General features: G+C 47.6%; 1 protein-coding gene across 4 annotated transcripts in view; it reads left to right on the forward strand.

The window, feature by feature from the left end:
• Ablim1 (actin binding LIM protein 1) overlaps positions 1 to 25385 on the forward strand; it is a 281482-nt gene that overhangs the window by 183999 nt on the left and 72098 nt on the right. For all 4 annotated transcript variants that reach the window (XR_009057579.1, XR_009057580.1, XR_009057578.1 and 1 more), the window contains exons 5-6: positions 55 to 181; positions 1724 to 1817. Coding sequence is in view for 1 of the 4 variants with exons in the window: in XM_057778252.1 (XP_057634235.1) it covers positions 55 to 181; positions 1724 to 1817 (221 nt within the window). In the remaining 3 variants the exon portion in view is untranslated. The remainder of the gene's footprint in view (positions 1 to 54; positions 182 to 1723; positions 1818 to 25385) is intronic.

The following is a 25385-nucleotide window of genomic DNA, read 5'->3' on the forward strand; positions in this document are numbered from 1 at the left end:
ACCACGGATTTGCAAGGGGAATGGCGGTAACTGTGGGTTGCTGTTCTCTTCCAGACTGTGCTGGCTGTGGAAGGGACATTAAGAATGGGCAGGCGCTGTTGGCCCTGGACAAGCAGTGGCATTTGGGCTGCTTCAAGTGCAAGTCCTGCGGGAAGGTGCTCACCGGAGAGTACATCAGCAAGTAAGTCTGGACCAGAGGGCTTGGGGACTGACTACTTCCAGGGGCCGCCTTCTCCCTCCAGCATCCTGAAGGACACCTCCATTTTGCATCCATAGAAACTTTTGCTATAAAATTAGTTGAAATAGCTTCATTATTCCGCTTTTGCCCATGCTGTGGCTGCTGTAAACTTAATGGACTATTAATTGTGGCCCAATTTAATAATTAACAAAGCTGGCATAATGGTGTACCCTACCTTGTAATCAACTAAGCTCCTAGCTACTTCTCTTTTGCTATTTTTGCTTTCTGTGTGAAACTAATAAAGTCTTCTTCTCCAGGGCGTTAGACATTCCCCCCAAACACATGTGGTCTGTGCCCTGAGCCTGGCAAGACGGTAGCACACACTAGCCTGTCGGGGTGAGGGGCCGTGTGGAATCTGAGAACACTGGTGATGGGTTAGCTAGAGTTAAGCAATCCGTGACATTTGGGTGTGTTTTTCAGTTGTTTGATTTTTTTGTTTGTTTGTTTTGGGATTTTTGTTGTTGTTGTTGTTTTTAATATACTCTGATAAAGAGGAAGAATCTACCACTCTATATCTTTTTATGCCTTTTGAAAATCTCCCCAACCAGGGGGTGAGCATATAGCTGAGGTCCCAGAGAGCGCAGGCCTGGCCTGAAATGCATTCAGTGGGTAGAGCAGTTGCCCAGCACACAGCACCCTAGGTTTGATCTAACTGTAGAAACTGGGTGTGGCAGCAGAAGCTGTAGCCACAGCATTCTGATGACCCTGGCTTCTTAGAGAGTTGGAGGCCAGCCTGGCCACATGTGACCCTGTCTCAAAGGTCAAAGACAAGAAACACAAAGCCTATCCAATTATATTAATCACTCATTCAAGCGTAGTTCATGAATTTGATTTTATAAATCTCTGAAACAATCGAGAAGGGGGCTTGGCTCCCACAGCCCAACAATACAGTTTCATAGTAGGTCTGGGGTCAAACTGGAACTCAGGTAGGAGACTGAAGACCTCCCCAGACGGTTGTGACTGACAGCCCAAACCAGAGAAGTGACTGGCTTTTAAAAACACTGAAGACCATAAGTAATAAGTACAGTGGCCCCTCAACTGCTGAGACGAACCGTGTTCCAGCCCTCAGAGCCAGGGAGAACTGGAGGAGATCATGTCTGAAGGCTGTGGGAAGGCCCTGCTGGGCCTGGGAGTCTGAGAAGATGGCTTGGGAAGGGAGGTAAGGTGCTCTGGGCCTCTCAGGCACCGTTGAACACTGGGCTCCTCTAGGGATTATCTGGGCTGCCAAGAGAGAAACAATACTAGGGTTTCTGCTCCTTGGTTCTGTGACAGCCAAGAAAGTGGCCATGGTAACCATGTGACGATTTATTGGGGATTTGTCTCTGTCTGGCCTGGAGACCTGTCACTTGCTCTCCGGCCTGTGGCTTTGTCTGGTCAGGTTGCTGGGCCAGTGTGAAGATGAATTATATTCTTGCTCTGGGGGAAGGACCTCAGAGATGTGACTTTGGTGTCCTCCTAAGGCCTGAATGCACCTTTGTCTTTCAGGGACGGTTCCCCATACTGTGAAAAGGACTACCAGGGGCTCTTTGGGGTAAAGTGTGAAGCCTGTCACCAGTTTATCACAGGAAAAGTCCTGGAGGTAAGTGACAGAGGCCCCCTCAGATGGCTGCCATTCTCCCTGCAGGCCTTCAAGCCTCCTGTCTCCTCCTGAGGTGGAAGGCAGGTGGCCACGGTGACTGTCTCAGAGGATCATGTGCTAGGCTGTCCTCATGACCAAATGCCACAGGGAACTTGGAATGATGGAGAATTCAAAGGGAAAAGAGGATAAACTTCACTGGGAGTTAAGTAGACGTTTTCTTAGAAGGAGAGGGCAGTAGATCCTCCATTTATCTCTGTGTGTTTGCCTGTGTGGACCCCAGAAGCTCAGAACTGAGAGAAGGGAAGATACAAGGTGAAGGGATTGACTTCCCTGCCCTGAGAAAGCCACATTCCCTGTGACTCAGAGAGCCCTGTGACCGAGCTGAAGGTAGCCTGTCAAATTCAGGTGTGACTGCTTCCAGCCAGAACCTTCTCAGCAACTGCCCTGTCAGCACCTGCCTCTGGGCCTAACCAACTCCTCTTGGGTGTGTGTGTGTGTGTGTGTGTGTGTGTGTGTGTGAGAGAGAGAGAGAGAGAGAGAGAGAGAGAGAGAGAGAGAGAGAGAGAGAGAGGCTGCAGCAAGTAATTCTGGGATCAAAGTTCGAAGAAAACCCTGGTTCCCTTGGGTACTGATGCCATATAGCCTGTAGGGACACGGGGTGTTTATCCTGCGAGTCTTTAAGGTGTTTCTGGACCACTCTGGGGACTATCACAACAAAGGCTAAGAATAGCCTCCCCAAATCCCTCTAGAGGTTCTCCCTGTGAGACAGAGAGGGGTCACCGTGGACTCTCTTTGTCCAGAGGAGGTAAGGGAGTGACTCTTGCCATGAGAAGTTGCCCAGGATTCTGAGGAAGAAAGCTCTGTAATGAAGAGAACCACATGTAGGGAGTCGTTGGCAAGGAAACAGGACACACAAGAACAGAAAGTGAGCATGCTGTGGGCACGGCCCTGGAGGAGGTAGAGGTGGGGTGGGGGTGGGCAGGCTCCCTCCAGGGTCAAAGGCAGCTGTCTGGGCTTCCTCAGGGAAGATGTGTAAGTGATGTAGCCACAGTCATAGAATGGGGTCATGGTGCCGTGGGAAGAATAAATGGGAGTATTCAAACACGTGTGTACACACATTCCCACCCCACTGTTGACAGTAGAGGGAGCCGGAAACAGCTCGCTTGTGCCCCAGGAGAGGCTTGCATGAACAGAATGGGTTATTCTGTGGCCTTAAGGGAAGCGGCGGTACCTGCTACCCTGTAGGCAAACTCTAAGGGAAAGAAGGCAGATGACAGGCAGGGAGTTTGACCAGACCTCCCAGACATGGAGCTCCTTACGAAAGGCCACAACTGTGCTGTACGTAACGCTTACCAACAGAAAGCAGACAGGAATTTGCCAGGGACTGGGGGGACAAGGATAGTGACCGCTTCCTGGATACAGTTTCCATTAAGAACCCAAGTTTAAGATCTTGTGTTCTAGAATCAACAGTTTTTACAGTCCCCACGTGGAAGTGTGTTCCCCAAAGGAGTTGGGAAGAAAAGGCCAGTGTGGTTGTGTGTGTGTGCTCACACTTACCTCGACAGCTATAGGAAGGAATCTATAAAACACAATCACATCCCAGAACGTGCCATTTTAAAGACATGCTGGTCCCTCCGTGTTTTCCCTCTCAGCTTGGAGTCACAGAGACTGCAGGGGCCGTGTCCCGAACTGTCTTCAGGTGTCAGGGAAAGCCTGAAGAGCAGGCTTGGGGATGCACCTTGTTAACCCCCCAGCATCCATCAGCCCGGGAGTAGTTGCACATTCAGCTTTGATTTGGGGTCTGCCCAGCAGGCTCTGTCCTCTGCAGATGGGTGTGTGACCAGAAGAATGTCCTGCAGGGGTTTGCACAAGACATGTGACTGCTAGTGACTCAGCTGGGCTTGGTCACCAAGAGAAAGCCGGACTAACCTCATTCCCTGGCGCTGCTGATGAAACATTGTACGCGCAGATTTGTCTTGAATACTATAAGCCTGTTCTTTTCATTTTATATTCATTTGTCCATATATCAATGAGTTTCTTTTCAGTATGGGCTGCAACAGTAGTGGCTTAAGATAATTTATTCTCTGGGTTTTAGAATCTAGACATTTATAACAATGTATCGTCAGGGCCATTGTTCTCTCAAACGCTGGAGCAATGATCCTTCCTGATCTCTAGCCTCTAGTGCCCCTGGCGTGCCTTGGCTTGTGTCTGCATCCCTCCAGGTACCCACCTGTCCTGCAGGCCTTCTCAGCATCACTCTCTCTGCCAGTTGCCCTCCTGCCTTTCTCATTGTTTCATATAAGGTCATGTCTATCACTCAGATAGTCTCCTCAAGGCCTTAGTTACAGCTCTGAAGACCTTTTCTAAAGAAGTTAACACCCCAGCCCCAGAGACTCACTGTGGAGGTATCATTTGCTCATCCCTTTCTAGAAAACCAAGAGTCGACCCAAGCATCACTGGGGAAGACGATAAATATTGGAGGGGAGCAGAGGCCCTTGCATCTGGTCCCTTAAAGGCACTGCCAAGCAACCAAGGGCCCCAAGACAGTCCCAGATACAGTTCCGTCTCTGATTCTCCTGGAGATCTTGTTCGGAACAACATCCCACCCTCACCTCTGTCATTTCTCTTTGAGTTTTTAAAGAACTATTTTGGGACAGGGACTCACATATTGCAGGCTAACCTCAGACTGGCTAGTAGCTGAGGATGGCCTTGAACTGTTTTTTGGTGCTCCACTTCCTTCTCCTGAGTGCTGGAACTGTGGGAGTGGATCAGCATGCCTGGGGTGTGTGGTGCTAGAGGACTGAACTCAGGTTATGCCTGCTAGACAAGCGCTGTACCAGCTGAACCCCATCCCAGCCCTGCCCCTCCCCAATCTTTCTTCATCCTGAGAGGGTGAGTGGAGACCAGGTGGTTTAATGAGAAAGGTACAGGGAACCTCGGGATCTAGTCTTGACTCTGGAACTCGCCCACTGGGGGACCTTGGACCAGCCTCTCAATATCCTTAACTTCATCTCTCCTGTCATTAATGGAGATCATTAAAGGTGTGTACGTAAATCAAAGACTCCGTTGGGCCCATGACTCCCAAATTCCCTGTGCTTTCCAGTATGTGAATTCTCCAAGGGGTCCAAGCCTGTGGCTCATTTTGTCTGGAGACTAGCCTATCGTGTCCAGGCAGGCATGCTTACGTCATACCTCTTTTTATTGTCCCTTACTTCCTGTGACTTTTCAACAGTAACTTTGTCTTTGGGTGCAATCTTGTCATAAACGGTGTGTCTTTGAAGTGTTTGCCAGGAGGCCTGTGAGATGGCTCAGCGGGAAGGGAGCCTGCCGCTGTGCCCGATGGCAGAATTAGGTCTCTGAGACCTGTGGTGGAAGGAGAGACTTCCACCGGTGTGCCCCTCTGACACAAAAGATACGTGAATAGAAACCGAAGTGTTCTTGAAGCGCTTATGGACTGACCTATGCATGCAAAGGGCACTCCGAAGATGGCTGTGGCCTGCCTCTTTATTAAGAAGTCCAGGAACAAATTAGAGTGAGGTGCTAGGGTTTATTGATCACCTTCCACCTCCTGTCCCTTCTTTGAACTCTCCGTGGACTCAGCCTTGCCTGTTTCTTCTCCCCGTTTCCCTGTCCGTCCCCAACCCCACTCTGGAAGCTACAAGGTGGCTCAGGTCAGTCATGGGTGCCAATGAGCATGGGACTTCCCTTTGCTACAAATCCCCCTCCTCTTTGGCATATGCCTCCCGGAGACCCCTTTTCCAGATGCTGAGCATCGTCTTCATTGTGAAGAAGCCACTGCAAACTGTAAACAAAGTCAGGGCTTGTCCCATGTCCCTCCTTCTCTCTGAAGCCATCTTGGCAACCCCACCACCCCAGGGAGACTCTGTCACTGCTCACTGTCTTGGTCCATTTAAGACAAGTGGCCCCAGCCTTTGTTCCCTCTGCCCAAGTTCCTTCCCTAAAGAGACACCTGCAGCCTGCTGTCCCCAGGGACATTCTTCTGTCCCTTCTGGTTCTCAGACAGGGGTGGGAAACAGTCTCTGCTGCCCTTGCTTAGGTCACCCTGACTTCCCGTTGCTGGGCCTCTCCCATCAGTCAGCACCTGCTGGTAGAATCTGGTCTTTCCAGAATGAGCGGTGATGCCTGCTTTCCTGGGGCACTGTTGGGGCCTGTGTGCTACTCTCGGAACAGCTGCTGAAGAACTGGGCTCTCGTGAGACTCCATTGAATCCCCCCTCCTGCCTCTCCATGTAGACAAGCAGGGCCCATCCTGTCTTGCTGGGTTAATTTGGATGGGATTTAAGCTTCAGGCTTGCTCTTAAACCCTTCCTGCTCCACTCCCAGCAGGTGGGAAATGGAGCCCTAACAGGATTCAGTCAAATCCTTTCCCTGGATTTTCCAAAGGATTGAAAGCCAGTGGTTTTGTTTTATCTGGCTTTTTAACTGGTTAAAAAATTGGTTTTTCACATAGGGTGGGGGCCAATGCTTAAGTCACATTAGAGACCTCTTCCATGCTTTTTGGTGTGGGTGTTTTAGGCAAGTTTTTGGTCACACCAGGCATGAGTTGGTCTTGTCTTGGACTAGCCTGTTACCTGGGGAGAGCAACATAGCTTATCCTATGCCATTCACACAACAGGGCTGGTTGTCACCTTCAAAGACATGCTTCGCAGAAAACAGCGTGACACGCCAAACCCTTGCTTTCTTGTCCAGTGTGTCAGCACTGGCGCAGTAGGGGTGAGATCCCGTGCCTTGCCGCGCCTCGTTGGAAGCAAATGGTGTCCTGCCTGTTCTGTTTTCAGACCAATGTGGGCTTTTTTTTTTTTTTTTTTTTTTGTAACTTTTTTATGGCACAAAGATTTTTGAGGATTAGGGAAGGGAAAAGGATTGAGTCCCTCTGTTGAGGTTCCGTGCCCCGGGGATGGTGAGCGACCACAGTGTCCTGACTTTTATAATATTTTTTAACATTTGCAAGCCACCTCATACATGTTTAATTCTCACAGCGGGGCCTGTAAAGTGGTCGAGGCCATCACTACTGACCTCCATTTATAGAGACACTATCTCGTGCTGGGAATCTGGAACTAATTAGCCAGACTGAAATTAGAAAACAGGTCTCTGGGTTCTAAGAAGGAGGGGACACGTGGGAGCATATGCACTTCTGCGCGCCACCACCCACAATCAGATAATTAGCCTTGAAGTACAGCTTGCTGAAGAACCTAAATTTACTGCTCCTGGCGGAGTGAGTGGCCTGTCTTATTAGTTGTCCCGTTACACCTGGGCTGGAGCTGAACGCTTGCTTCTCCATGGCTTTATTTTTGCTAGTGTGTGATGGCTCTGAAGAGCCTGCTGGTGGTCTGTGGTGTTTCTGTGGAGTCAGGCCTAAAGGGTGCTTCATCTTCGTTAATCAGGTATAGGCCACCAGGACACCTAGCATGGCTGTCCGAGAATATTGGAGATCGGTAATGCTCCCTCCAACCCGAGAGCTCATTTTCTTCACAGAGCTCTAGTCTGGGACTCTTGCCAGAGTCACAGATGTTCTAGATCTCCTGAGGCTCGATGACAATAGGGACACTGGTCATCCTCGTCCCCTCATTCCAGGCTATTGATAGATGGCTAGGACTGGAGAAATGGCTTCCTTTTTTTCATTCTGTTTTGGAGATGGGTTCTTGCTATATTGCCCAAGATGGTCTTGAACTGATGGGCACAAGTGGAGCTGGTAGGACTCTAGGGGCCACGATACCGCCCTGCCTGGCTTGAAATGGTTTCATTGTAAATGGGTTAAGCAAATAGCAGTATGTCTACATAATGGAATATTACCTGGCCGTGGAAAAGAGTGAAATACTGATTCATGTTACACCATGGAAAAACTTGAAGACACTCAAAAGTAAACGAAAGAAGCAAGGCATAAAAGATCATGGGTCACGTGATTCCGTTTTTGTGAACTGTATGGAATAGGCAAATATGCAGAGACATACTGGGACTAGGAGAAGGAAGGGGGCGGTACCTGGTGATGGGCTTTTGGTTTGGGGACAAGTGCTGAAAACATCTCAGGATCAGACAGCACTGATAGTTGCCCAATTTCGTCAATATATTTAAAAATGCTGAAGTGTGAATTTTAATAATGTGAATTTTATGATACCTAATTTGCACCTCGGCTCGAATGTATATATACATACGCATGTGTATAAACAGACATATCCGCTCACTTTGCAAAGCCCTAAGATGACAGCTGGGATACTGTTACTCTGTGTCTATAAATGCCTCTGGGGTTTTAAAAAGACAAAAAGAAACACACACACATACACACATATGCTGCCCAAACACACACACACACGCACCACACACATAGCACATATACAACACACATATACACACATACATGCATATGCTATTCACACACACACACCACATACACATACACCACATACACACACACACTGGCAGGATCAGTAAGTAGCTTTCATATCTTCCTGCCTGAGTTCTTTCTCCGGGTCACCATTCTCTCATAGTTTAACTGGGTAGGCCTGAGAGAGAGAAAGGCACAAAAGTGAGGGGTCGAACTGATGGCGTGTTTGTTGGTATCATCTTTGTCTGTATCCCACGCTGGCTTGAACTTACAGCGGATCAATTTCTCACTGTGGGAAGCTGAACTTGGTTCTTCCGGAACCGCGGGTTGCCACCACTTGCAGCTGGTGCTGACCCTAGAGGATGAGTTGGTTGATGTAGGATGTTGAATGGAAAGTGACCTTGAGTTTAGATTCCACACAGGGCCTGTGTGAGTGTTAGCTGTGGCACTGTTTGCAAAGAATAACTGCACCCCTTCTGTTCCTAACAGCGGAATTGCCCCACTTGGAGCAAATCACTTAACATGATGAACGCCCCCACCCCCACCCCAGCCACTCACTTTCTCTCTGGCATTTACACTGGCGGAAATGTGTTGCCAAGGGAACCAAAGACTGTTCACAGCAGTAAAGATTCGATATTTATGGAAAAGTCACCCCGTTTCCTGTCAGAACAAACGGAGGAGCTTCCTTATCCGGAAATGGCAGTTTGAAAAGAATTTGTATTTATCTTGAGTTGAAAGATGTTTTGTTTTTGAGAGTGATTTCTGACTTCAGAGAGCTAAGTCAATTGGACATTTTTCTTACCGCTCTTTAATTTTAAATATATGATTTTATTTTACTGTTTAAGTCGCATGTAAAATGTTAGAAAACATTAGAAAACAATGCGCTATTTTCTTCTCTGACTCAATCAGGTTTTAAGCTTAAGAACTATTATTTAAAATTATTTTCCATGCCAGCATGCTGGTATATACTTTTAAGCCTAGTGCATTGGATAGAGAGGCAGGCAGATCTCTGAGTTCAAGGCCAACCTGGTCTACAGAAAGAGTTCAGGAGCCAGGGTTAAATAGAAGATTGTCTCAAAATAGGAAGGGAGGGGAGACTAGAGCTGTGGCCCTATGGTTAAGAGGGCTGCTTCTCCAGAGGACCCCGGTAAAATTCACATCATTCTTATAATGACTTATAAGTGTCTGTAACCCCAATTTCAAGGAGATATTGCCACTTCTGCAGCCATTACATACATGTGGTTGTGGTGGTTTGAAAGAAAATGTCCCCAAAAGGAGTAGGACTATTAGAAGGTGTGACCTTGTTGGAGGAAGTGTGTCACTGTGGGGGTGAATTTTGAGGTCTCCTTTGCTCAAGCTATGCTCAATATAGTATGCAGTTCACTTCCTGTTGCCTGTGGATCAAGATATAGAGCCCTCAGCTCCTTCTCCAGGACCATGTCTGCCTGCCTGCCACCATGCTTTCTACTATGATGATAATGGACTAAACCTATGAAATTATGTCAACTCCAATTAAATATTTTCCTTTATAAGAGTTATTGTGGGATGGCTCAGAGGAATAGAGCACTGGCTGCTCTTCCAGAGGTCCTGAGTTCAATTCCCAGCAACCACATGGTGGCTCACAACCATCTGTAATAAGATCTGGTGTCCTCTTCTGTACTGCAGGATACATGAAGGAAGAAACCTATATACATAATAAAAAAAAATCTTAAAAAAAAAGAGTTATTGTGATCGTCATGTCTCTTCACAGCAGTAGAACCCTAACTAAGACAGTAATACATAGTTATACATGCAGACAAAACACCCACAGACATAAAATAAAAATTTAAAAATTAAACACACACATATTTTCATTAGAGACTGTGATGGTTTGGAAGAAAATGAACTCCAAAAGGAGTGATACTGTTAGGAGATGTGGCTTTGCTGGAGCAGATGTGACCTGGTTGGAGGAAGGGTGTCACCATGGGCTTTGAGGTCTCATATATGCTCAAGTTACACACAGTGTCTCAGACCACTTCCTGTTGCCTGCAAACACAGCTATTTCTTCAGCACCGTGTCTGCCTACACACCACCATGTTGTACCATGATGATAATGGACTGAACCACTGAACCGTGAGCCACCCCAATTGAATGTTTTCCTTTTAAGAGGTGCCATGGTCATGGTGTCTCTTCACAGCAATAGAAACCCTAAGACAGAGACTAACACTATTTGGATTTAATAAGGTGAGTTGAATTTTGGGGAAAGAGTATCCCTACGAATGACTTGGATCTGCCTAGCTGGAGACCTGAGCAAAGCAGTTAACCACACCCAGTCACTACCAGCCTGCCTCTTCTGCGCGGCAATTAGTCTGTGCCATCCCCTCCTCTCCTTAAGAACTTGCAACACAAAAGGTGTCTCCTCAGGTTGACCTCTCCATGACCCCCGTGCTACCTTGACCTTGTGCATTTGTCCACTTCACCTCTTTGCACAAGTGTGTTAAATTCGTGACAGTTGTCCAAAGCCCACTAGGAAGGTGCCCTGGGCTCCCTCTGATGGAGGGAGCATTTGGTCCCCTGGACCAGACGGAACACCAGCCTCCTCTCTAGTCGCTCTTGCACTAGAAGCAGGCTCCTCCCACTCTGTTACACCTCAGTGTGATGGCTTCCTGGACACTGCAGCTTCCTGACTTTGTCGTGCCAGCTCCAGCAGATGGACCTGGTCTTTGGCTGCCAGCTAGCCAGGAGGGGAGGAGTTAGACCATAGCCCATCCAGGCTGGCGGCAATGAACAGGTGCGGGGATCTCTCCCCCTTAAAGAAGACGTTGGAACCAGCTTACAGATCATCCATACACTCTGCTACCCAGTGGTTCTCAACCTTCCTAATGCTGTGACCCTTTAACACAGGTCCTCAGGCTGTGGTGACTCCCAATCATAAAATTACTTTCATCGCTACTTTATAACTGTAATTTTGCTACTGTTATGAATCATTATGTACATATCTGTGTTTTCTGATGGCCTTAGGCAACCCATGTGAAAGGGTCACTGGACCCCCAAAGGGGTCTCGACGCACATTGTAAGACTGTATGTGTCTCGGTAGCAGAACTAGAGTCTGGGACTTGGTGTCACTCAGCAGTGAGGCGGGAGGAGGGAGGTTGTGTGACAAACACTAGAGTCCTTTCGTTTGGCTGCACTTGGAGCTGTTCAGCTTCGGCTCTGCCTCAGCACCCTCAGCTGTAAAACGGGGATGGTGAGAATTGCTTTGATAGGCATTAAACAGATAAGGAATGAGCTGCCCAAGACAGTATCTGGCATGATGGGCCTCGAGGAATGATTTGGTTGTTTGCTGATCAATTGTTTTCATTTCTTGGACATACAAAGGAAGGAACAGATTCTGTAAAGGCCAATAGCTTTAATAAGCCTGTGTGCTGGAAGGAGGCTGCTCCTTCTCCTACCCCACTCCATGTACTCCTGAGGTGAGATGATTTACATTGCACAGTTAAGAAGTTGGAGCTAGGGCTCAGCATAACGTTAAGAGCACCCGCTGTTTTTCCAGAGGACCTAGGTTCTGTTCCCAGCACCCACATGGTGACCCACAACTGCTTGTTGCTCCAGTTCCGTGGGACCAACACCCTCTTTTGGGGCTCCTCCATGCATGCGGTACACAGAAACACACACAGGCAAATACACGTGCATATTAAATAGGTCACTGTTTTAAATTCAGTTCTGAGCCAGGATGATGCTTAGAAATGGCTTTAGGTTCCATCACTTATGGCCATGAGCTCAGTGTCTCGTGGCTCCGCAGAGTGTGCTCTGATGGTCTTCACCGGTATCTAGCAGTTAGCAATGCGATCATGAATGGTTCATTTTCTCATTATGAATTTCCCCATGGCCTTCAACCAAAATCATGAAAGATCACATGTCCGCAACTTCCTCAGCACCCAACATGTAAAACAAATGGTTCTTTAGCTGCTTCCCTGCCCACTAACGCCCCCACCCCTGCTTCACTTTGGTCTAATTTGTTTAGTGCCAGCCCCTGCAGGCTTCTTGCTGCTCTGCTGGGCTGTCTTCCATCATGCTGGCACTTGGAACTGACAGGCCTGGATTCATGGTGGCTATGATGGATATCGCAGGGGACGATGAGAAGGTCGTCTGAGTCCTTGGCTTTAACACGGAGTCTCCTTGAAGCAGGGTTTAGCCAGCTACTCAATGATTAATATTCGTTCTATTTATGCATAATCCACCCATGTCAAGAATGATCTGGTGATCTCGGGTGACTTTACAGATTTACCAGCTATCATCACAGCCCAGTTTCTGAACTCCTCTGTCACCTCTTGTAGGTTCTACCTTTGACTAGTTCTCTTCGTTTGCTTTCTCCAAATCATGTCCACTGAGACGAACAGGGGCCTGCCTGTTGGAAAGGCAGTTTGTAGTGAACCATCAAGGCCTGTCTACCCCCGTGTGTTACTTAAGTCTCCAAACTCCACGTGTTTTTTTTTATTCTTTTCTTGAAAAGACTCACACATTTGCATTTTTTTCTCAGTAAGCCCTGAAGATGGCTATTTCTCTCTCTCCCCCAACTCAAGATCACAGAGGTAGTTACATGAGTAAAATCTGGCCAAGAAACAGATAATATACATTTAGGTGAGGTAGAAAAGATTGAAAATTGATGGGGAACGAGCCCAATTTTAATGCCAAGGTTGCTTACAGCCATGTGACTGGGGCTCATTGTCCTCAGTGAAGAACAGATTCCTTCACTCTTCTAACAAGCATTGGCTGCTATCCACGTCCCCAACCAGAGATGTTAGGAATCCAGAGGATCCATGGTGCGAAAGAGTCACCTGGATATCACATGTACAGAGTGAGTTTCCAGGTCACTGTGTGGTTCATGTCCATTATCAACTATAACACATGTGCACTAAGGATGCAATGGGCCAAACTCATGCTCAGTGCTGTCACCACAAAACAAACTGTGTGTGTGTGTGCGTGCGTGTGTGTGTGTGTGTGTGCGTGTGTACTGTAATGGTGCCTTTGGGGCTAGCAGGGGACACTGGCGTCTCAGGTGGTTGTCAGCTACTGACTTGGGTGCTGGAATCCAAGCTGGCATCTTCTGGGTGTTATCTGTAGCCATCGCTCCAGCCCCTCTGTCGGTCCTCAGATTCTACCCCAGAGAGCCTGGGTAGGGGGTTCAAGCAGAGAGGCCTGGGGGAGTGTGGGCTAATGGCTCAGAGCTGCTGTAATTCTGGGGTAAGTCACCCACAGGTGCCAGTCTGAGAATTTGTCCCCATAATGGAGGCTTTTGACTCTTTAGAAGAAAACACACCAGTGCTCTGGTGAACACCCCTGTAATTATTAGAATGCGCAACTAACAGCTTTATCGTCGTCTCATAGGCTCAGCTATGCTGCCAAAATTTTTACATTTCTCCAGCACTGCTTGGGACTGCTTCCAACCAGCGCAGGGAGATCCCATTGGATAGAGAATGGTCTTCTGATATGTTGGTCACTATGGCCCAGTAATTGCTATGGTTTTCCCTAAATCATCTTTGTCTTGTCGAATACAGAGTCTTTTCCTCCGTCCTAAGGAACGGTCCTCACAGGGAGCTGCCTCATCCTGGTAGACCTGTCTGGTTCTGGTTAGTTGTGTGTTCATGTGAGCCGGTGATCTCTCTGTCACGGGTTCATCTGAGATTCCTGAAGAACGCTTTAATTGAAAATGAGACAATATATGTAAACTTCCCGGAGCATAGTAGTCATTTAGCACCACCTCCCCAACACACACACACATACACACGCACGCATGCACGCACGCGCGCGCGCGCACAGACACACACACACACTAAAAACACAGTATAGGGCTGGCGAGGTAAAGGTGCTTGCTACCAAGCCTGATGATGATGGAAGGGGGGGGAATGACCCCTGCCACTTGTCCTCTGACCTCCACCCTTGCTCCATGACACCCTTCTACACACATAACAAATAAACAAACAAACATAAAGTAGAAGTTGGAGCCAGGCTGACAAATAAGTCCTCCTGCGATGGAGTTCTCACTCAGCCCCACTGCAGAGTTCTGCAGTTTGGAATGCACGTCCAAAGTTGAACTTAGTTTTATTTCACCTTCACGCAAAGCTTCCTAACGTGTCTCCAAAGCAGCGAGTTGGACGAGAAAGCTGGTGTGCGAGCCATGCTTGCCACATACCTTTCCCTGTCTCCAACCTAAAACATGGTGCTTAAAAGCCCTAGTCTCATTTCAGGACCGTCCTGGGGAGCGTGACTGTCAGATTAACAACGTAGTTAATCGTGAGTAGCTATGAAGAAATGGTACTTTCCTCACCTGCCTTTAACGAAAGAAAGAATGTCTACCCCCCTCCTTTTCTGGAACATGGACTGGCCCGTCGTGGCGGCTGGTGTGTTTAGTCAGTGAAGCAAGCAGAGGAGGCGGTGAGCGGACCGAGGAGCCTGCCACAACTGCTCTGGTTTCCTGTGTGAGTCTCTGGAGAGATGCGCGTGGCTGCAGCCTAGCTTCTCAGAGAAGCCTGGTGTGTAAGCCAGGCGGGCCGGCAGGCAGACAGGCAGAGGCCTCAGTCTACCCGACTGAGGTCTGGCATTTCCAGAGTGTTCTGAGCTGGCAGCCCAAAGGAGTCCTGCCCAGGAAAGCTGAGGAACAGGATCAAACCCAAAGGAACCCTGGCGCAAGGTAAAGCGGGCATTGCAAAGGTGTCCTTCACCTTGGGAGGCAGTTGTTAAATCTCTGGTTTCCTGGGCAGGCTTTGGGGCCACTGGGAAGCTCCACATATTTTGGGTTGCTTGGTAGCAACAGAGGCTTCTATTATTCTATTATCCCGAATGCCTTTTATTTCTTGTTTTTTTCTGTTGCGACATAGTTGAACCATGGACCATCTATCTCTCAGATAGAGATCTAAAGAGACTAGGCAGGTCCTGCCAGACTGTTGGGGGTTTAAAAACAAGAGCTGTGTTTGGTGCAATTACTCCCATGAATTAAAAAAAAAAGTGTTTTTAGGCTTTTGGCTTGGTTGTGTGTGTGCTTTTGGGCTGCAGAGCTCTGAGGAATTTGCTTTTGAGAAAAAGAAAGTACTTTAGAGCCATGGTTGAGGGCATTTGGTGGTGAAGGTGACTTGGAACCCTACTGTCCTCGCTGCTGTGATGTATGAGTACTTTTCTTTAGTATACCCCCGTCCCGGGACTGTGAATGAAGATCAGTATGTTTGGAGAGCATTTTGTTTGTTTCTGCTACCGTCTGAAAGAGCCCTCGGTGTGTAACCTCTCCCCACCTCTCAGAGGGAGAGGAGTCTGGTCTGTATAGTAAAAACAGTATTCCTAATAAAAATAGTTTTCCTAAAAACCTAGCTGTTGGGACAGTTGCATTCAAAAGTGTATTATAATGTGTGCGGGGAGGGGAACGGTTTAAAGTGTGGTGTGCTGTCTCTGAGGAGGAAATGAGGCGAGAAAGTTACCCCAACTGTGTTGGAAATGGATGAGGGCTCCCGCGGAGGGAGGGGGAGAGGCTTAGAAATCTGAGCTGCTCCCTGAGGCTGCAGAGGAATGTTAGGAGGATAAGAAGTCGTTTGGATGACCCAAACAGGTTCTGACAAGTAGATGAAAAATAACTAATTAAAATGTAATTGTTGCCATTCGGTAGTGGATCGAAAGGCTGGTTGGGTTGCAAGGTGCTTCCAGCCGTTGATGTGGCCAGACTTGAAGGCATGAATTACTTTTGAGAAGGTTTCTGCTCCAGGCCTCCTGTAGACCTGGGAATGGACTGGTGAGCAGATGTTTTAAGTGGGTGGCTTCAGCATTTTCACGGGTCAGTGAGTTTAGTGTCCCTGCTTCATCTAACAGCCACAGGGAAAGTTGCACCAGAGCCTCAGAGGGTTTTCCCCTCCGGCTAGCTGTAGCTTATCTGAAACACAGGGCAATCGGAACCTCCTGGGTCCTGTGATCTGCCTCGGATCTGCAGAGCCCTTCGGACCAGGGTTCTTCAGCCTTTGCACCGCTGATATTTTGGTTGGAGTCATTCTTTGTGGCTGGGGACTGTCCTGAAAGCTTGGTCTGTACTTGCCAGGTGACAGTAGTCCCTCTGCAGTCACGGCCTCAGATGTCTCCAGACAGCACCAGAGACTCCCAGTGGGGCTCCAGCACCCCGCTGTGAACCTCTGCTCTGGAGGATTCTCCTCTGAGGCCTCCTGCTGCATGTCCTTGGTTGGGGGCGGGGTGGTGACCAACCTGAAGGAGTTCTGCAGAATCCAAGGAGAGTAACTGGACGACATTTTAGCCTGATCATTTTGGTTTGGGTTTGTCTGGCTTGTATTTGCAGGGGTGCGTGCGTGTGTGCGCACACACATGTGTGTGTGCTCACGCGCATCTCCTTTTCCTTTCCCCTCAAACCCTCTGGTATTTTGTCAGTGTTGTGTTGTGTAGAAGTCAGTCATCCTGGGAACTACTATTTAACAAGAAAAAGAAACTCACGCTGTGAGCCATCCTACAGAGCAAAGGAGGAACCGCAGCTTATTCACTCTGCAGATGAAGGTGTTTTGATATGTGGGTGTTGGGTGTGTCTAGGCAAAGCTGAGGCTTCCATTTGTTATTCTGGTTTGGGGTGGTTGGTTGTTTTTAACTTCTGGGACGTGCAAATGAATGTTTCCGTCTCCCAGCCCCCCATATTCCGCACCCCTATCTCAGGAGGTCTCTAACTAGAATGGGCTCTTAGTGTTTTGTCAATGAAATACTACCGCTCACAGCCTTTCATTCTACTTCACTGGTAACAAAGAGTCAGTGGCTGGACATTTTTTGTCCATTAATTTGTTTCTTCTACATTGAGCACATGCTACTATCTGTTTCCTCTCAAAGATTACAAATTACAGCCGGGCGGTGGTGGCATACGCCTTTAATCCCAGCACTTGGGAGGCAGAGGTAGGCAGATCTCTGTGAGTTCGAGACTAGCCTGGTCTACAAGAGCTAGTTCCAGGACAGGCTCCAAAATCACAGAGAAACCCTGTCTCGAAAAACCAAAAAAAAAAAAAAAAAAAAAAAAAAGATTACAAATTATAAACGCAGGTCCAAACATCTGGCCCCGCACCCCAGCAGTAGCTGTAGATTTCCTAGCTATATACTTAGTCGTCTCTTAGAAGCTGTGTTTGCCACAGTTTATGGTGCTCTCCAAGGAACAAGGTGTGGTTGTGATCTCCATGAGCAGCTGGCCAGGCAGGATAGCATATACAGCTCCATCACAGCTGGGATAGGGAGCTGGACCCCCTTGGTTTGCTGGAATCCATTCTTAGCCATAGAACTAGACTAGGCCACATTCTTACTATCAGAGTTCTGCTTTTGACTGAAAAATAAGTGTGCTGACCTCCACCTGGAGGCCAGTGTGTCATGTGTACCGGAGTGTCATATGTACTCCTAAAACACTTCCTCTTTGGTAAAATTCACCCCCACTCACTAAGCCTCAGGTCCCAAGCGCAGAGAACTTTAATAGTTTAGGTCATTTGCCCTTAGGGTGTAGCACAGTTGTGCCCTGGGAGAGACCACCCAGGAGCTCGGCCTGCAGGATGCCTGGCTTTCTGTACGTGGGGCTGGAAAGGCAGAAGTGGAAGTCACAGCCAACACTTCCATAACAAACCCACAACAAATTAATTTCCAGTTTTATATGACACAGGCTATTTTAAACGAATGGCCAGAGACCCGAGGGAAACTCCGCCTTCATGCTTTGTTGTGGTGGAGAATGGGTGACTGTGCACAGCATGGCAGGGCAAACACATCTGTCTCCTGGAAGGAATCCAGTCAGACCCGGCTTTCCAGATGTTTCTGGGCTTGGAGCATCCTTTCCTCCTGACTCTTCTGAGCCCAGTGTGATTACCCCTAGAATGACTTTATGGCCAGCTCCCACACAGACAGGAGGGGGAGGTCAGAGCAATGGCTCAAACTTTTATGGTGGGCTTTGGCAGAGAAGAAAGCCGAGTTTGCCCTGTGAGAGGAGAGCAGAACGGGTAAGACAGGAGGATAGGGAAGGTCGGCCAGACTGCTCCAGGTATTCCAGCTCTTTGATTTTAACGTTCTCCACACCAAAAGCATTGTGGTTTTAGAGATTGTTCCAGAACACTCACCCGCTAGGTGTGTCTATGGGGCTGGTCTGTGTATTTCTTCAGAAGGACCTGTCTGGTTCCACTGTGGGCAGGTGTTCTGTTTCAGAGGCTGACAGGCACTTTGAAGAATGCAGAAGATGTGGGTCTGTGGGTTATAGGATTTGGAAGGGAAGAAAGCTTATAAATTCTTATTCATGAGACCCAGAAATTGAATTTCTGCTGGCACCGAAAGCCGCACAGACTTAACGCTGCCTCTGGCTTCAGTAAGATGAAAAGCCTATGAACCCCAAAGGCAAATCTTCACATCCCCTCAGACACAGTCAGCCTGCGGAAGCTTGCTGTTAGAAGTGAACAGACCTGTGTTCCTTCTCACAAGTCTTGGTTGGAGGCTCAGAACTGAGACACACTGCAGGGTCAGGTGGTCTCACTGCAGGTTCTACGTCTTCTGAGGCAGGTACTGAGATACGGGGTGTGCCGATGATCGGGATGGAGTAACGATGTATTAGTGAGAAATAAGGAGGTCAGGGATCGTCCTAGGCTCAGGCTTCAGTTCACAGCCTGAGCTCAGGCTCTGCGCACGTGAGTCCTCAGAGCAGCCCCTGTCACTCACACAGACAGCCTGTCATTCACTGCAGTGAGTCGGTCACAGAGATTTTATTCCCAGGATAGTCTAGAGTAAAGCAAAGACCTGGGGATATGGGTGGGACCTACAGAGTGTCTGTGTGTGTGTGTTTTGGGGGGCGTTATTAGTCATCTGTAGACATACAGTCAATCCTCATGGCTCTCCGCCAAAGGTATGTTCAGAAAAGGTAGGTGTCACCATGGTTGGGGCATAGAGTATTTTTTGTTCCTGACCTGAAAGGGTCACCCTTCAGGTCTGAAGAAACCAAGATGAAGAGTTAGTAGTTTTGACAAAAATGATCTCCAAACCCCTGAGAAGAAACATAGGCAGCTTTTGTCGTCTTTACCCGAGAAAGCAAAGATAGTGGGAGACATGTAACATGGTAATGCAATCAGTTATGTGGGCTCCAGAACTGGGGGCTTTAGAGCCGACTTACGGGGCTGGAGTGCTGGCTTGGTGGTCAATAGCATTTGATACTCCTCCAGGGAACCTGAATTTAGTTCCTAGTGCCCATGAAAGGTGGCACATAACTCCCTATAACTCAGCTCCCGAGGACCCAATGCTCTCTTCTGGCCTTCACACGTGCACGCACGCACACACGCACGCACGCATGCACACACACACACACTCACAGAGAGAGAGAGAGAGAGAGAGAGAGAGAGAGAGAGAGAGAGAGAAACATACATAATATTTTTAACAAAACAACGTTAAAGCCAAACTAGTTGGAGACTAGTGAACCTAGATGATCAGATCTGCCTGTGCTGAAGCCAGAGAGGCTAGGAGTAGCCCCAGGAGAAGAACTGAGGTGAAAGGGCACCCACCCTGATGCCTTTATCATTCTCCGCACTGCAGAGATTTTGGCAAATCCATGACTGTGGCCTCTCCATGTTGCTGGTTCTTGTCACAGCCATGTTTGCTCAAAAAGATTAGCTGAAGCAGAAGTACTTGCCTATGCTCAAGGCCTCTTTTATCTTCCCTCACGGCTAAATAGGAATTTTCTACAATTGTCTTGGTTCTGTGCAGCTGGCTCCTTGCACCCCCACTTATGTCCGTGTACCTTGTCCAAATAAACACACTTGAAAAGACAGAGAACTGTGCTTGGTGGGGCTCAGAACATCCTCTAACAGAATTCAAGACAGCGTTTGCTTTGTTTGGGCAGCGGGTTAAGGATGCCAAATGTATCGAGTCTGGCACCGGATGAAAGACACAGGCTCTTACATAACAAAGTTTAAATCGCAGAGGGGGCAGGGTGGAGATATCCAGGTTTCCTTTGTGTTTTGCAAAGAATTTTAAAACGTAAGGGGAAAAGTTTACTGGACTGGGTTTGTTTGACCTCTGCACTGCAGAACTGTGTAGCCCCTATCAGTTTCCCTTATCTTGGTTTTCACAGGCAACTTTGTATCCCCCTCCTTTTCATTCCTTCCCTGCCCGGCTTCCCTCTGTCCCACAAGCCTGTGCTTTCCCATAGTGAGTCTTTTGCACCCTCTTCATTCTGCATGGAGCATCTCTCACCAGATGTCAGCATCCTTCTCATTCAGCAGTCAACTGCCTGTTAGCTCCTAGAGCATCCTCCTTGGGCATCTAGCCCAACCCTGACCCCAGACCATCTTATGTCCCCTGGCAATGTTTTCTCTCTCCCTGGAACCATTTCCTCCCATTATCTGAAGTTCTTATGTGTTTGTGTCATGTTTACTGTCAACCACCTGTTGAAAAATGTAACAGGGAGCGAAAGCACTGGGAGCTAAAGTATAGAGGTGGGCAAATGGGGGGGTGGACATTTGGATGGTTAAATGGGTGTTTGGATGGATGGATGGATGGGTGGATGGGTGGATGGATGGGTAGGTGGGTGGGTGGATGGATGGGTGTTTGGATGGATGGATGGATGGATGGATGGATGGATGGATGTGTAGATGGGTAGGTGGATGGATGGATGAGTGGATGGATGAATGGGCAGATGATGGATGGGTAGATGGATAGATGGGTGGATGGATGGATGGATGGATGGGTGGGTGGATAGATGGATGAATGAATGGATGGATAAGTGGGTGTTTGGATGGATGGATGGATGGATGGATGGATGAGAAGGAGGCAAGAAGAATGGAAAGGGAGGAGGGACTGCTGGCTCCCTTCTAAACTCCTCCCCCACTTCAGTCCCATCAATGCTCACCTCTTTTAATATGGCAGAACATGTGTCTTTGGGTGCTTTTCTTCCTGTGGCAACCTCACCTTGTACATTATGACAATCACATGATCCTGTTGCTGGCACTAGTTCACACACCAGTCTTCCTCTCCATCAAGTTCCTAAGGTCAGGGATATCTAATTAAGAGTGAAAACGGCTATAATCATTAATTCACTCTTATTGCCGTTGTTCTTTCTAGGTATGCCTCTTTAAAATCCTTTTTACCAACTCTGTTGCCACAAATAAGTAAGTTAGGGCTGGCAAGATGGTTGAGCTGTTAAGGTAGCTGCCCCCAAGCCTGAGGACAGCCCTGGATACATGGTAGAAGATAAGAAACCTTCTCAAGTTGTCCCCTGACTTCCAATGTGTACCACGGCACATGAAATAAATAGATATGTAAAAACAGAAGAGTAATCTAAGGACCAAGGACAGCTTGTATGAAAGCTTACAGATCATTCTGGCAAGGCCAGGGTTTGAGTGGCGTTGTCTTCAAAGCCCGTATTTTATAGGCTTCTGTGGCCATCATCAGGGGCCGTGCTTAACTTACAGGTTGACCAGGCAACTGACAAGTAAATGAAACTTAAAGCTTTCTTCCTTTTTATTTATTTTAGTTTTTTTGATTTTTTGTTTTGTTTTGTTTTTTGAGATAGGGTTTCTCTATATAGCCCTGACTGTCCTGGAACTCACTCTGTAGAACAGGTTGTCCTTGAACTCACAGAGACCTATGTCTATGTCTCCCAAGTGCTGGGATTAAATGCGTGCACCCCTATGCCTGGCCCTATTTCTTATTTCTTATTTGAGCTAATAAGCACTATTTTATACTATTTATTTACAGCATTATAAACGTAAATATGAAGCTTTCTATAGATTGCATAATCCAATGGCATTTTTATGGGTAATTAGTCTAAGTCATTCTCTTGCACTAACAGGACTTCACTGATGACCCAAATCTCCTGTGTGTGCGCATGTGTATGAATGTGTGTATGTATATGTGTATGAATATGTATATTATATGTATGTGTGGATATGTGTATTCTATGTATGTGTGAATGTATGTATCATATATATGTGTGTGAATGTGTATATTATGTGTGTGAATGTGTGTGTGTGCATATGTGAGTGTGTATTGTGTGTGTGAATGCATGTAGTGTATATGTGAATATGTGTATTTTGTGTGTGAATGTATGTATTGTGTGTGACTGTGTGTAGTGTGTGTGTGAATGTGTGTAGTGTGTGTGAATGTGTGGTGCGTGTGTGAATGTGTGTAGTGTGTGTGATGTGTGCATTGTATGTATTGTGTGTGAATGTGTGTGTGTGTCTGTATCTGTGTGTGTTTTTCAGAGTCCGACCTCAGTTCCATTTCACTTTATTTTTGAGGCACAGCCTCCCATTGGGACCTGGGACCCACTGAGCAGGCTAGACTGGCCGGTCAGCTGGCTCCTATCTCGCTCCCAACCCTGCACCGGTGCTGAGATTGTGTGTGCACACCACCACACTCGTCTCTTCATGTGAACACCACCACACTCGTCTCTTCGTGGGATTAGCTGGTGGGCTAAGCGAGTGCTCCACTGACTTTCTCCGGCCCCTCTTCGTTTTCTAATGTGACAAAGTTTTCAGTAAAAGTTCTGCTGCTGCTAAGCCCCGTGGGTGTGCTAAAAAGGCTTTTGTTCACTCCTAACTCTGCACCAACTCTCCCTCTAACATAAAGCTTGTGCCAAGACTACTCCATGGTGGCCATAGATAGGAAGTTTGTGTAGAAGAGACAAGAAGCCTGAAAATATTACCACAGTGGTGTTCTTCTGCATGTCTAACATGCAGGGCTGTCATGTCCAGCTTCTCCTAGACCAGTCTTTGTGATCTGTGTGGCCAAGCATGTTCCGTCATTCAGGTGGACTCGGGCAGAAGCTGTAGCCAACCTGTGGGTTTCATGTTCCGAGCTGTCTTAGGGCTCTAACTTCAGGTTGAGTTGAGGCAGAAATTTGTGTTGTGTATGCCCAATGGGTTCTCAGGCTTGAGATGGCAGCCTTGGTGGTTTGTGGGTACAGGTCTCTAGCCTGATAGCAGGGTTTCTCAGCACATGAATAGAGGGCAGGCAGCTGCCTTGTCAGGCTGGTCCTTGGCATCAAGGTGCTTTCCTTGGCACCTAACCAAGTGTCACCAAGTTTGGGACTAACCTCGCTGGTTGACCTGGGTGGGAGATCTGATCGTCAGGGTGGTGGGGCTGTTCATTGAAGTCTAAGACCTCAGAAGGTCCATTAGCCTCTGCAGGACCAGAGAGAAAGGAAAGAGCACTCACTGTGGTTTGTGTCAAGGAATCCGTAGGTGAACCTGATGCCTCATCTGATCCAACTTCTCTGTCCTTCACAAAGAAATGAACCAATTAGCCTTTCACCGTGTCTGAGTCAGACACGGATTTATAAGGACATGCAGGCCACCCAAATGCTATCTAAGCTGTCGTAGAAAGTTACAGTCAGGCTTAAGAGTGTAGCTCACTGGCAGAGCACCTTCCTAGCGTGTCTGAGGTCCTAGTACCATAAAAACAAAAGTTTAAAAGTGAGAATTTTTTTTTTAGCTTGCATGTACTCAACTAATAAATATACTTTATGAGCTGTACTTGAACTGACCGTAATGTCACCCCAGTCGGGGTCATCTGATACCTGAGGTCCTGTGTGGTCAGCTCATTTATGCCAACTTGGGCTCTCAGAGGTTAAAAGGTCATGGCTTCTCTCTTCCCAGACCTAGCCTTGCACTAGCCTGAATGCTGACTTCCTTACCTATGTCTCTGTGGCCAAGGTGATTCCTGCTCAGGACCTGTAGAAATATCAGGGCAGGGAAATTCTGCTGATTTACTGTGGTCTCGCCTGAGAGCCAAGAACACCAAGACCCAGGAAATACAAGTGATTCACCGAAGAACCGGCTAGGAAAGTTGGCTTCAGAACACTTCAGGGCTTTCTCTGGTTCCCCTCCCCAAACTGCCCACTTTAATGACCTGTCTACTTACTGTACAGCTAAACACAACACTCACCAAAGCCCCTCAGAATCCAAGCCATGATGTGTTCAGAATGCGGGCTGTCGAGAGGAGCTCTCTGCAGAACATCTAGTGGATGTTTGAGTTTTTGTTCAACCCTTGATTTCCTATTATCGTCACTTGAGAATCCTATTTCTCAAGCCATCATTTCTCTTCCTCTGCCTTCTTAAAGCTATCCGAATCCTTGCATGCTTCCTGGGGGACTTCTGGTGATGGTCCAAGTATCCCTGACTGCCAACCAATCAATCAGCTTCTAAAGTTTTGTTTTGTTTTTGGTTTTTTTTTTTGGTTTTTCGAGACAGGGTTTCTCTGTAGTTTTGGATCCTGTCCTGGAACTAGCTCTTGTAGACCAGGTTGACCTCGAACTCAGAGATCCGCCTGCCTCTGCCTTTTTAAAGTCTTGTGCAGCCAGTTGGTGGTGATGCACATCTTTAATCCCAGTACTCGGGAGGCAGAGGTGGGTGGATCTGTGAGTTCCCCACCATCCTTGTCTACAAAGTGAGTTTCAGGAAGGTCAGAGCGGTTATACAGAGAAACGCTGTCTCGAAAAACAAAAACAAAACAAAAACCTTCTGGGGGATCAGCAAGCTTGCTGTGAGACTGTGTCTCCTGCTGACATCAGAAGCTACACCCATAAAGTCTCACCCACATGACTGCCCAAACACGAGCCAAATAAAAGTAACACCAGTGGACACGCCAAAGTGTACCGGGAGGAGCCCGCACAGCCTCACCCTTACAGGGAACTATAGGCAACCAAGGAAATCCGGGAACTGGAGAGGTGATCTCCCCCAGTGAAGGAAGAACACACCCACTGCTCCTCCAGTGCCGAATGATCAGCCCTGAAAACATACGTACAGCTAACATACGGACAGAACAGGTTATGTTAGGGATATTTATATGTGCATACAAACATATTATGCATATACAAACATATTATGTGTATAACAACAAGTAATTTAAACAGAGACCATGGATTGGTAGGGTGCTGTTAGGGGAGGAAGAAAAGGTAAGGGAGAAATATTGTAATTAAATTATAATCTCAAAAAAATTGAAACTAAAAATAAGGAAAAGAAGAAGTCTATAATCCCAACACTCTAGGGCAATGCAGGAGAGTCTGAGGCCAGTCTGCCTTTCACAGGGAGACCATGTCTGATGTAAAATAAGCAAATAAGGGCATAGCACAGACTCCCGAGACTGGTGGAGTGGTCTTTGTGAGACAGGCCATTAGCAAACCCTCCAGCCTTTGACCCTTACCCTGTCTCACCTGTCATAACTACTGCATTAAGACCACAGCGGCCGTGTACCCTGTAACAACTGGTA

Source organism: Chionomys nivalis, chromosome 8 (assembly GCF_950005125.1).
Source record: "Chionomys nivalis chromosome 8, mChiNiv1.1, whole genome shotgun sequence".
NCBI classification, from domain to species: Eukaryota; Metazoa; Chordata; class Mammalia; order Rodentia; family Cricetidae; genus Chionomys; species Chionomys nivalis.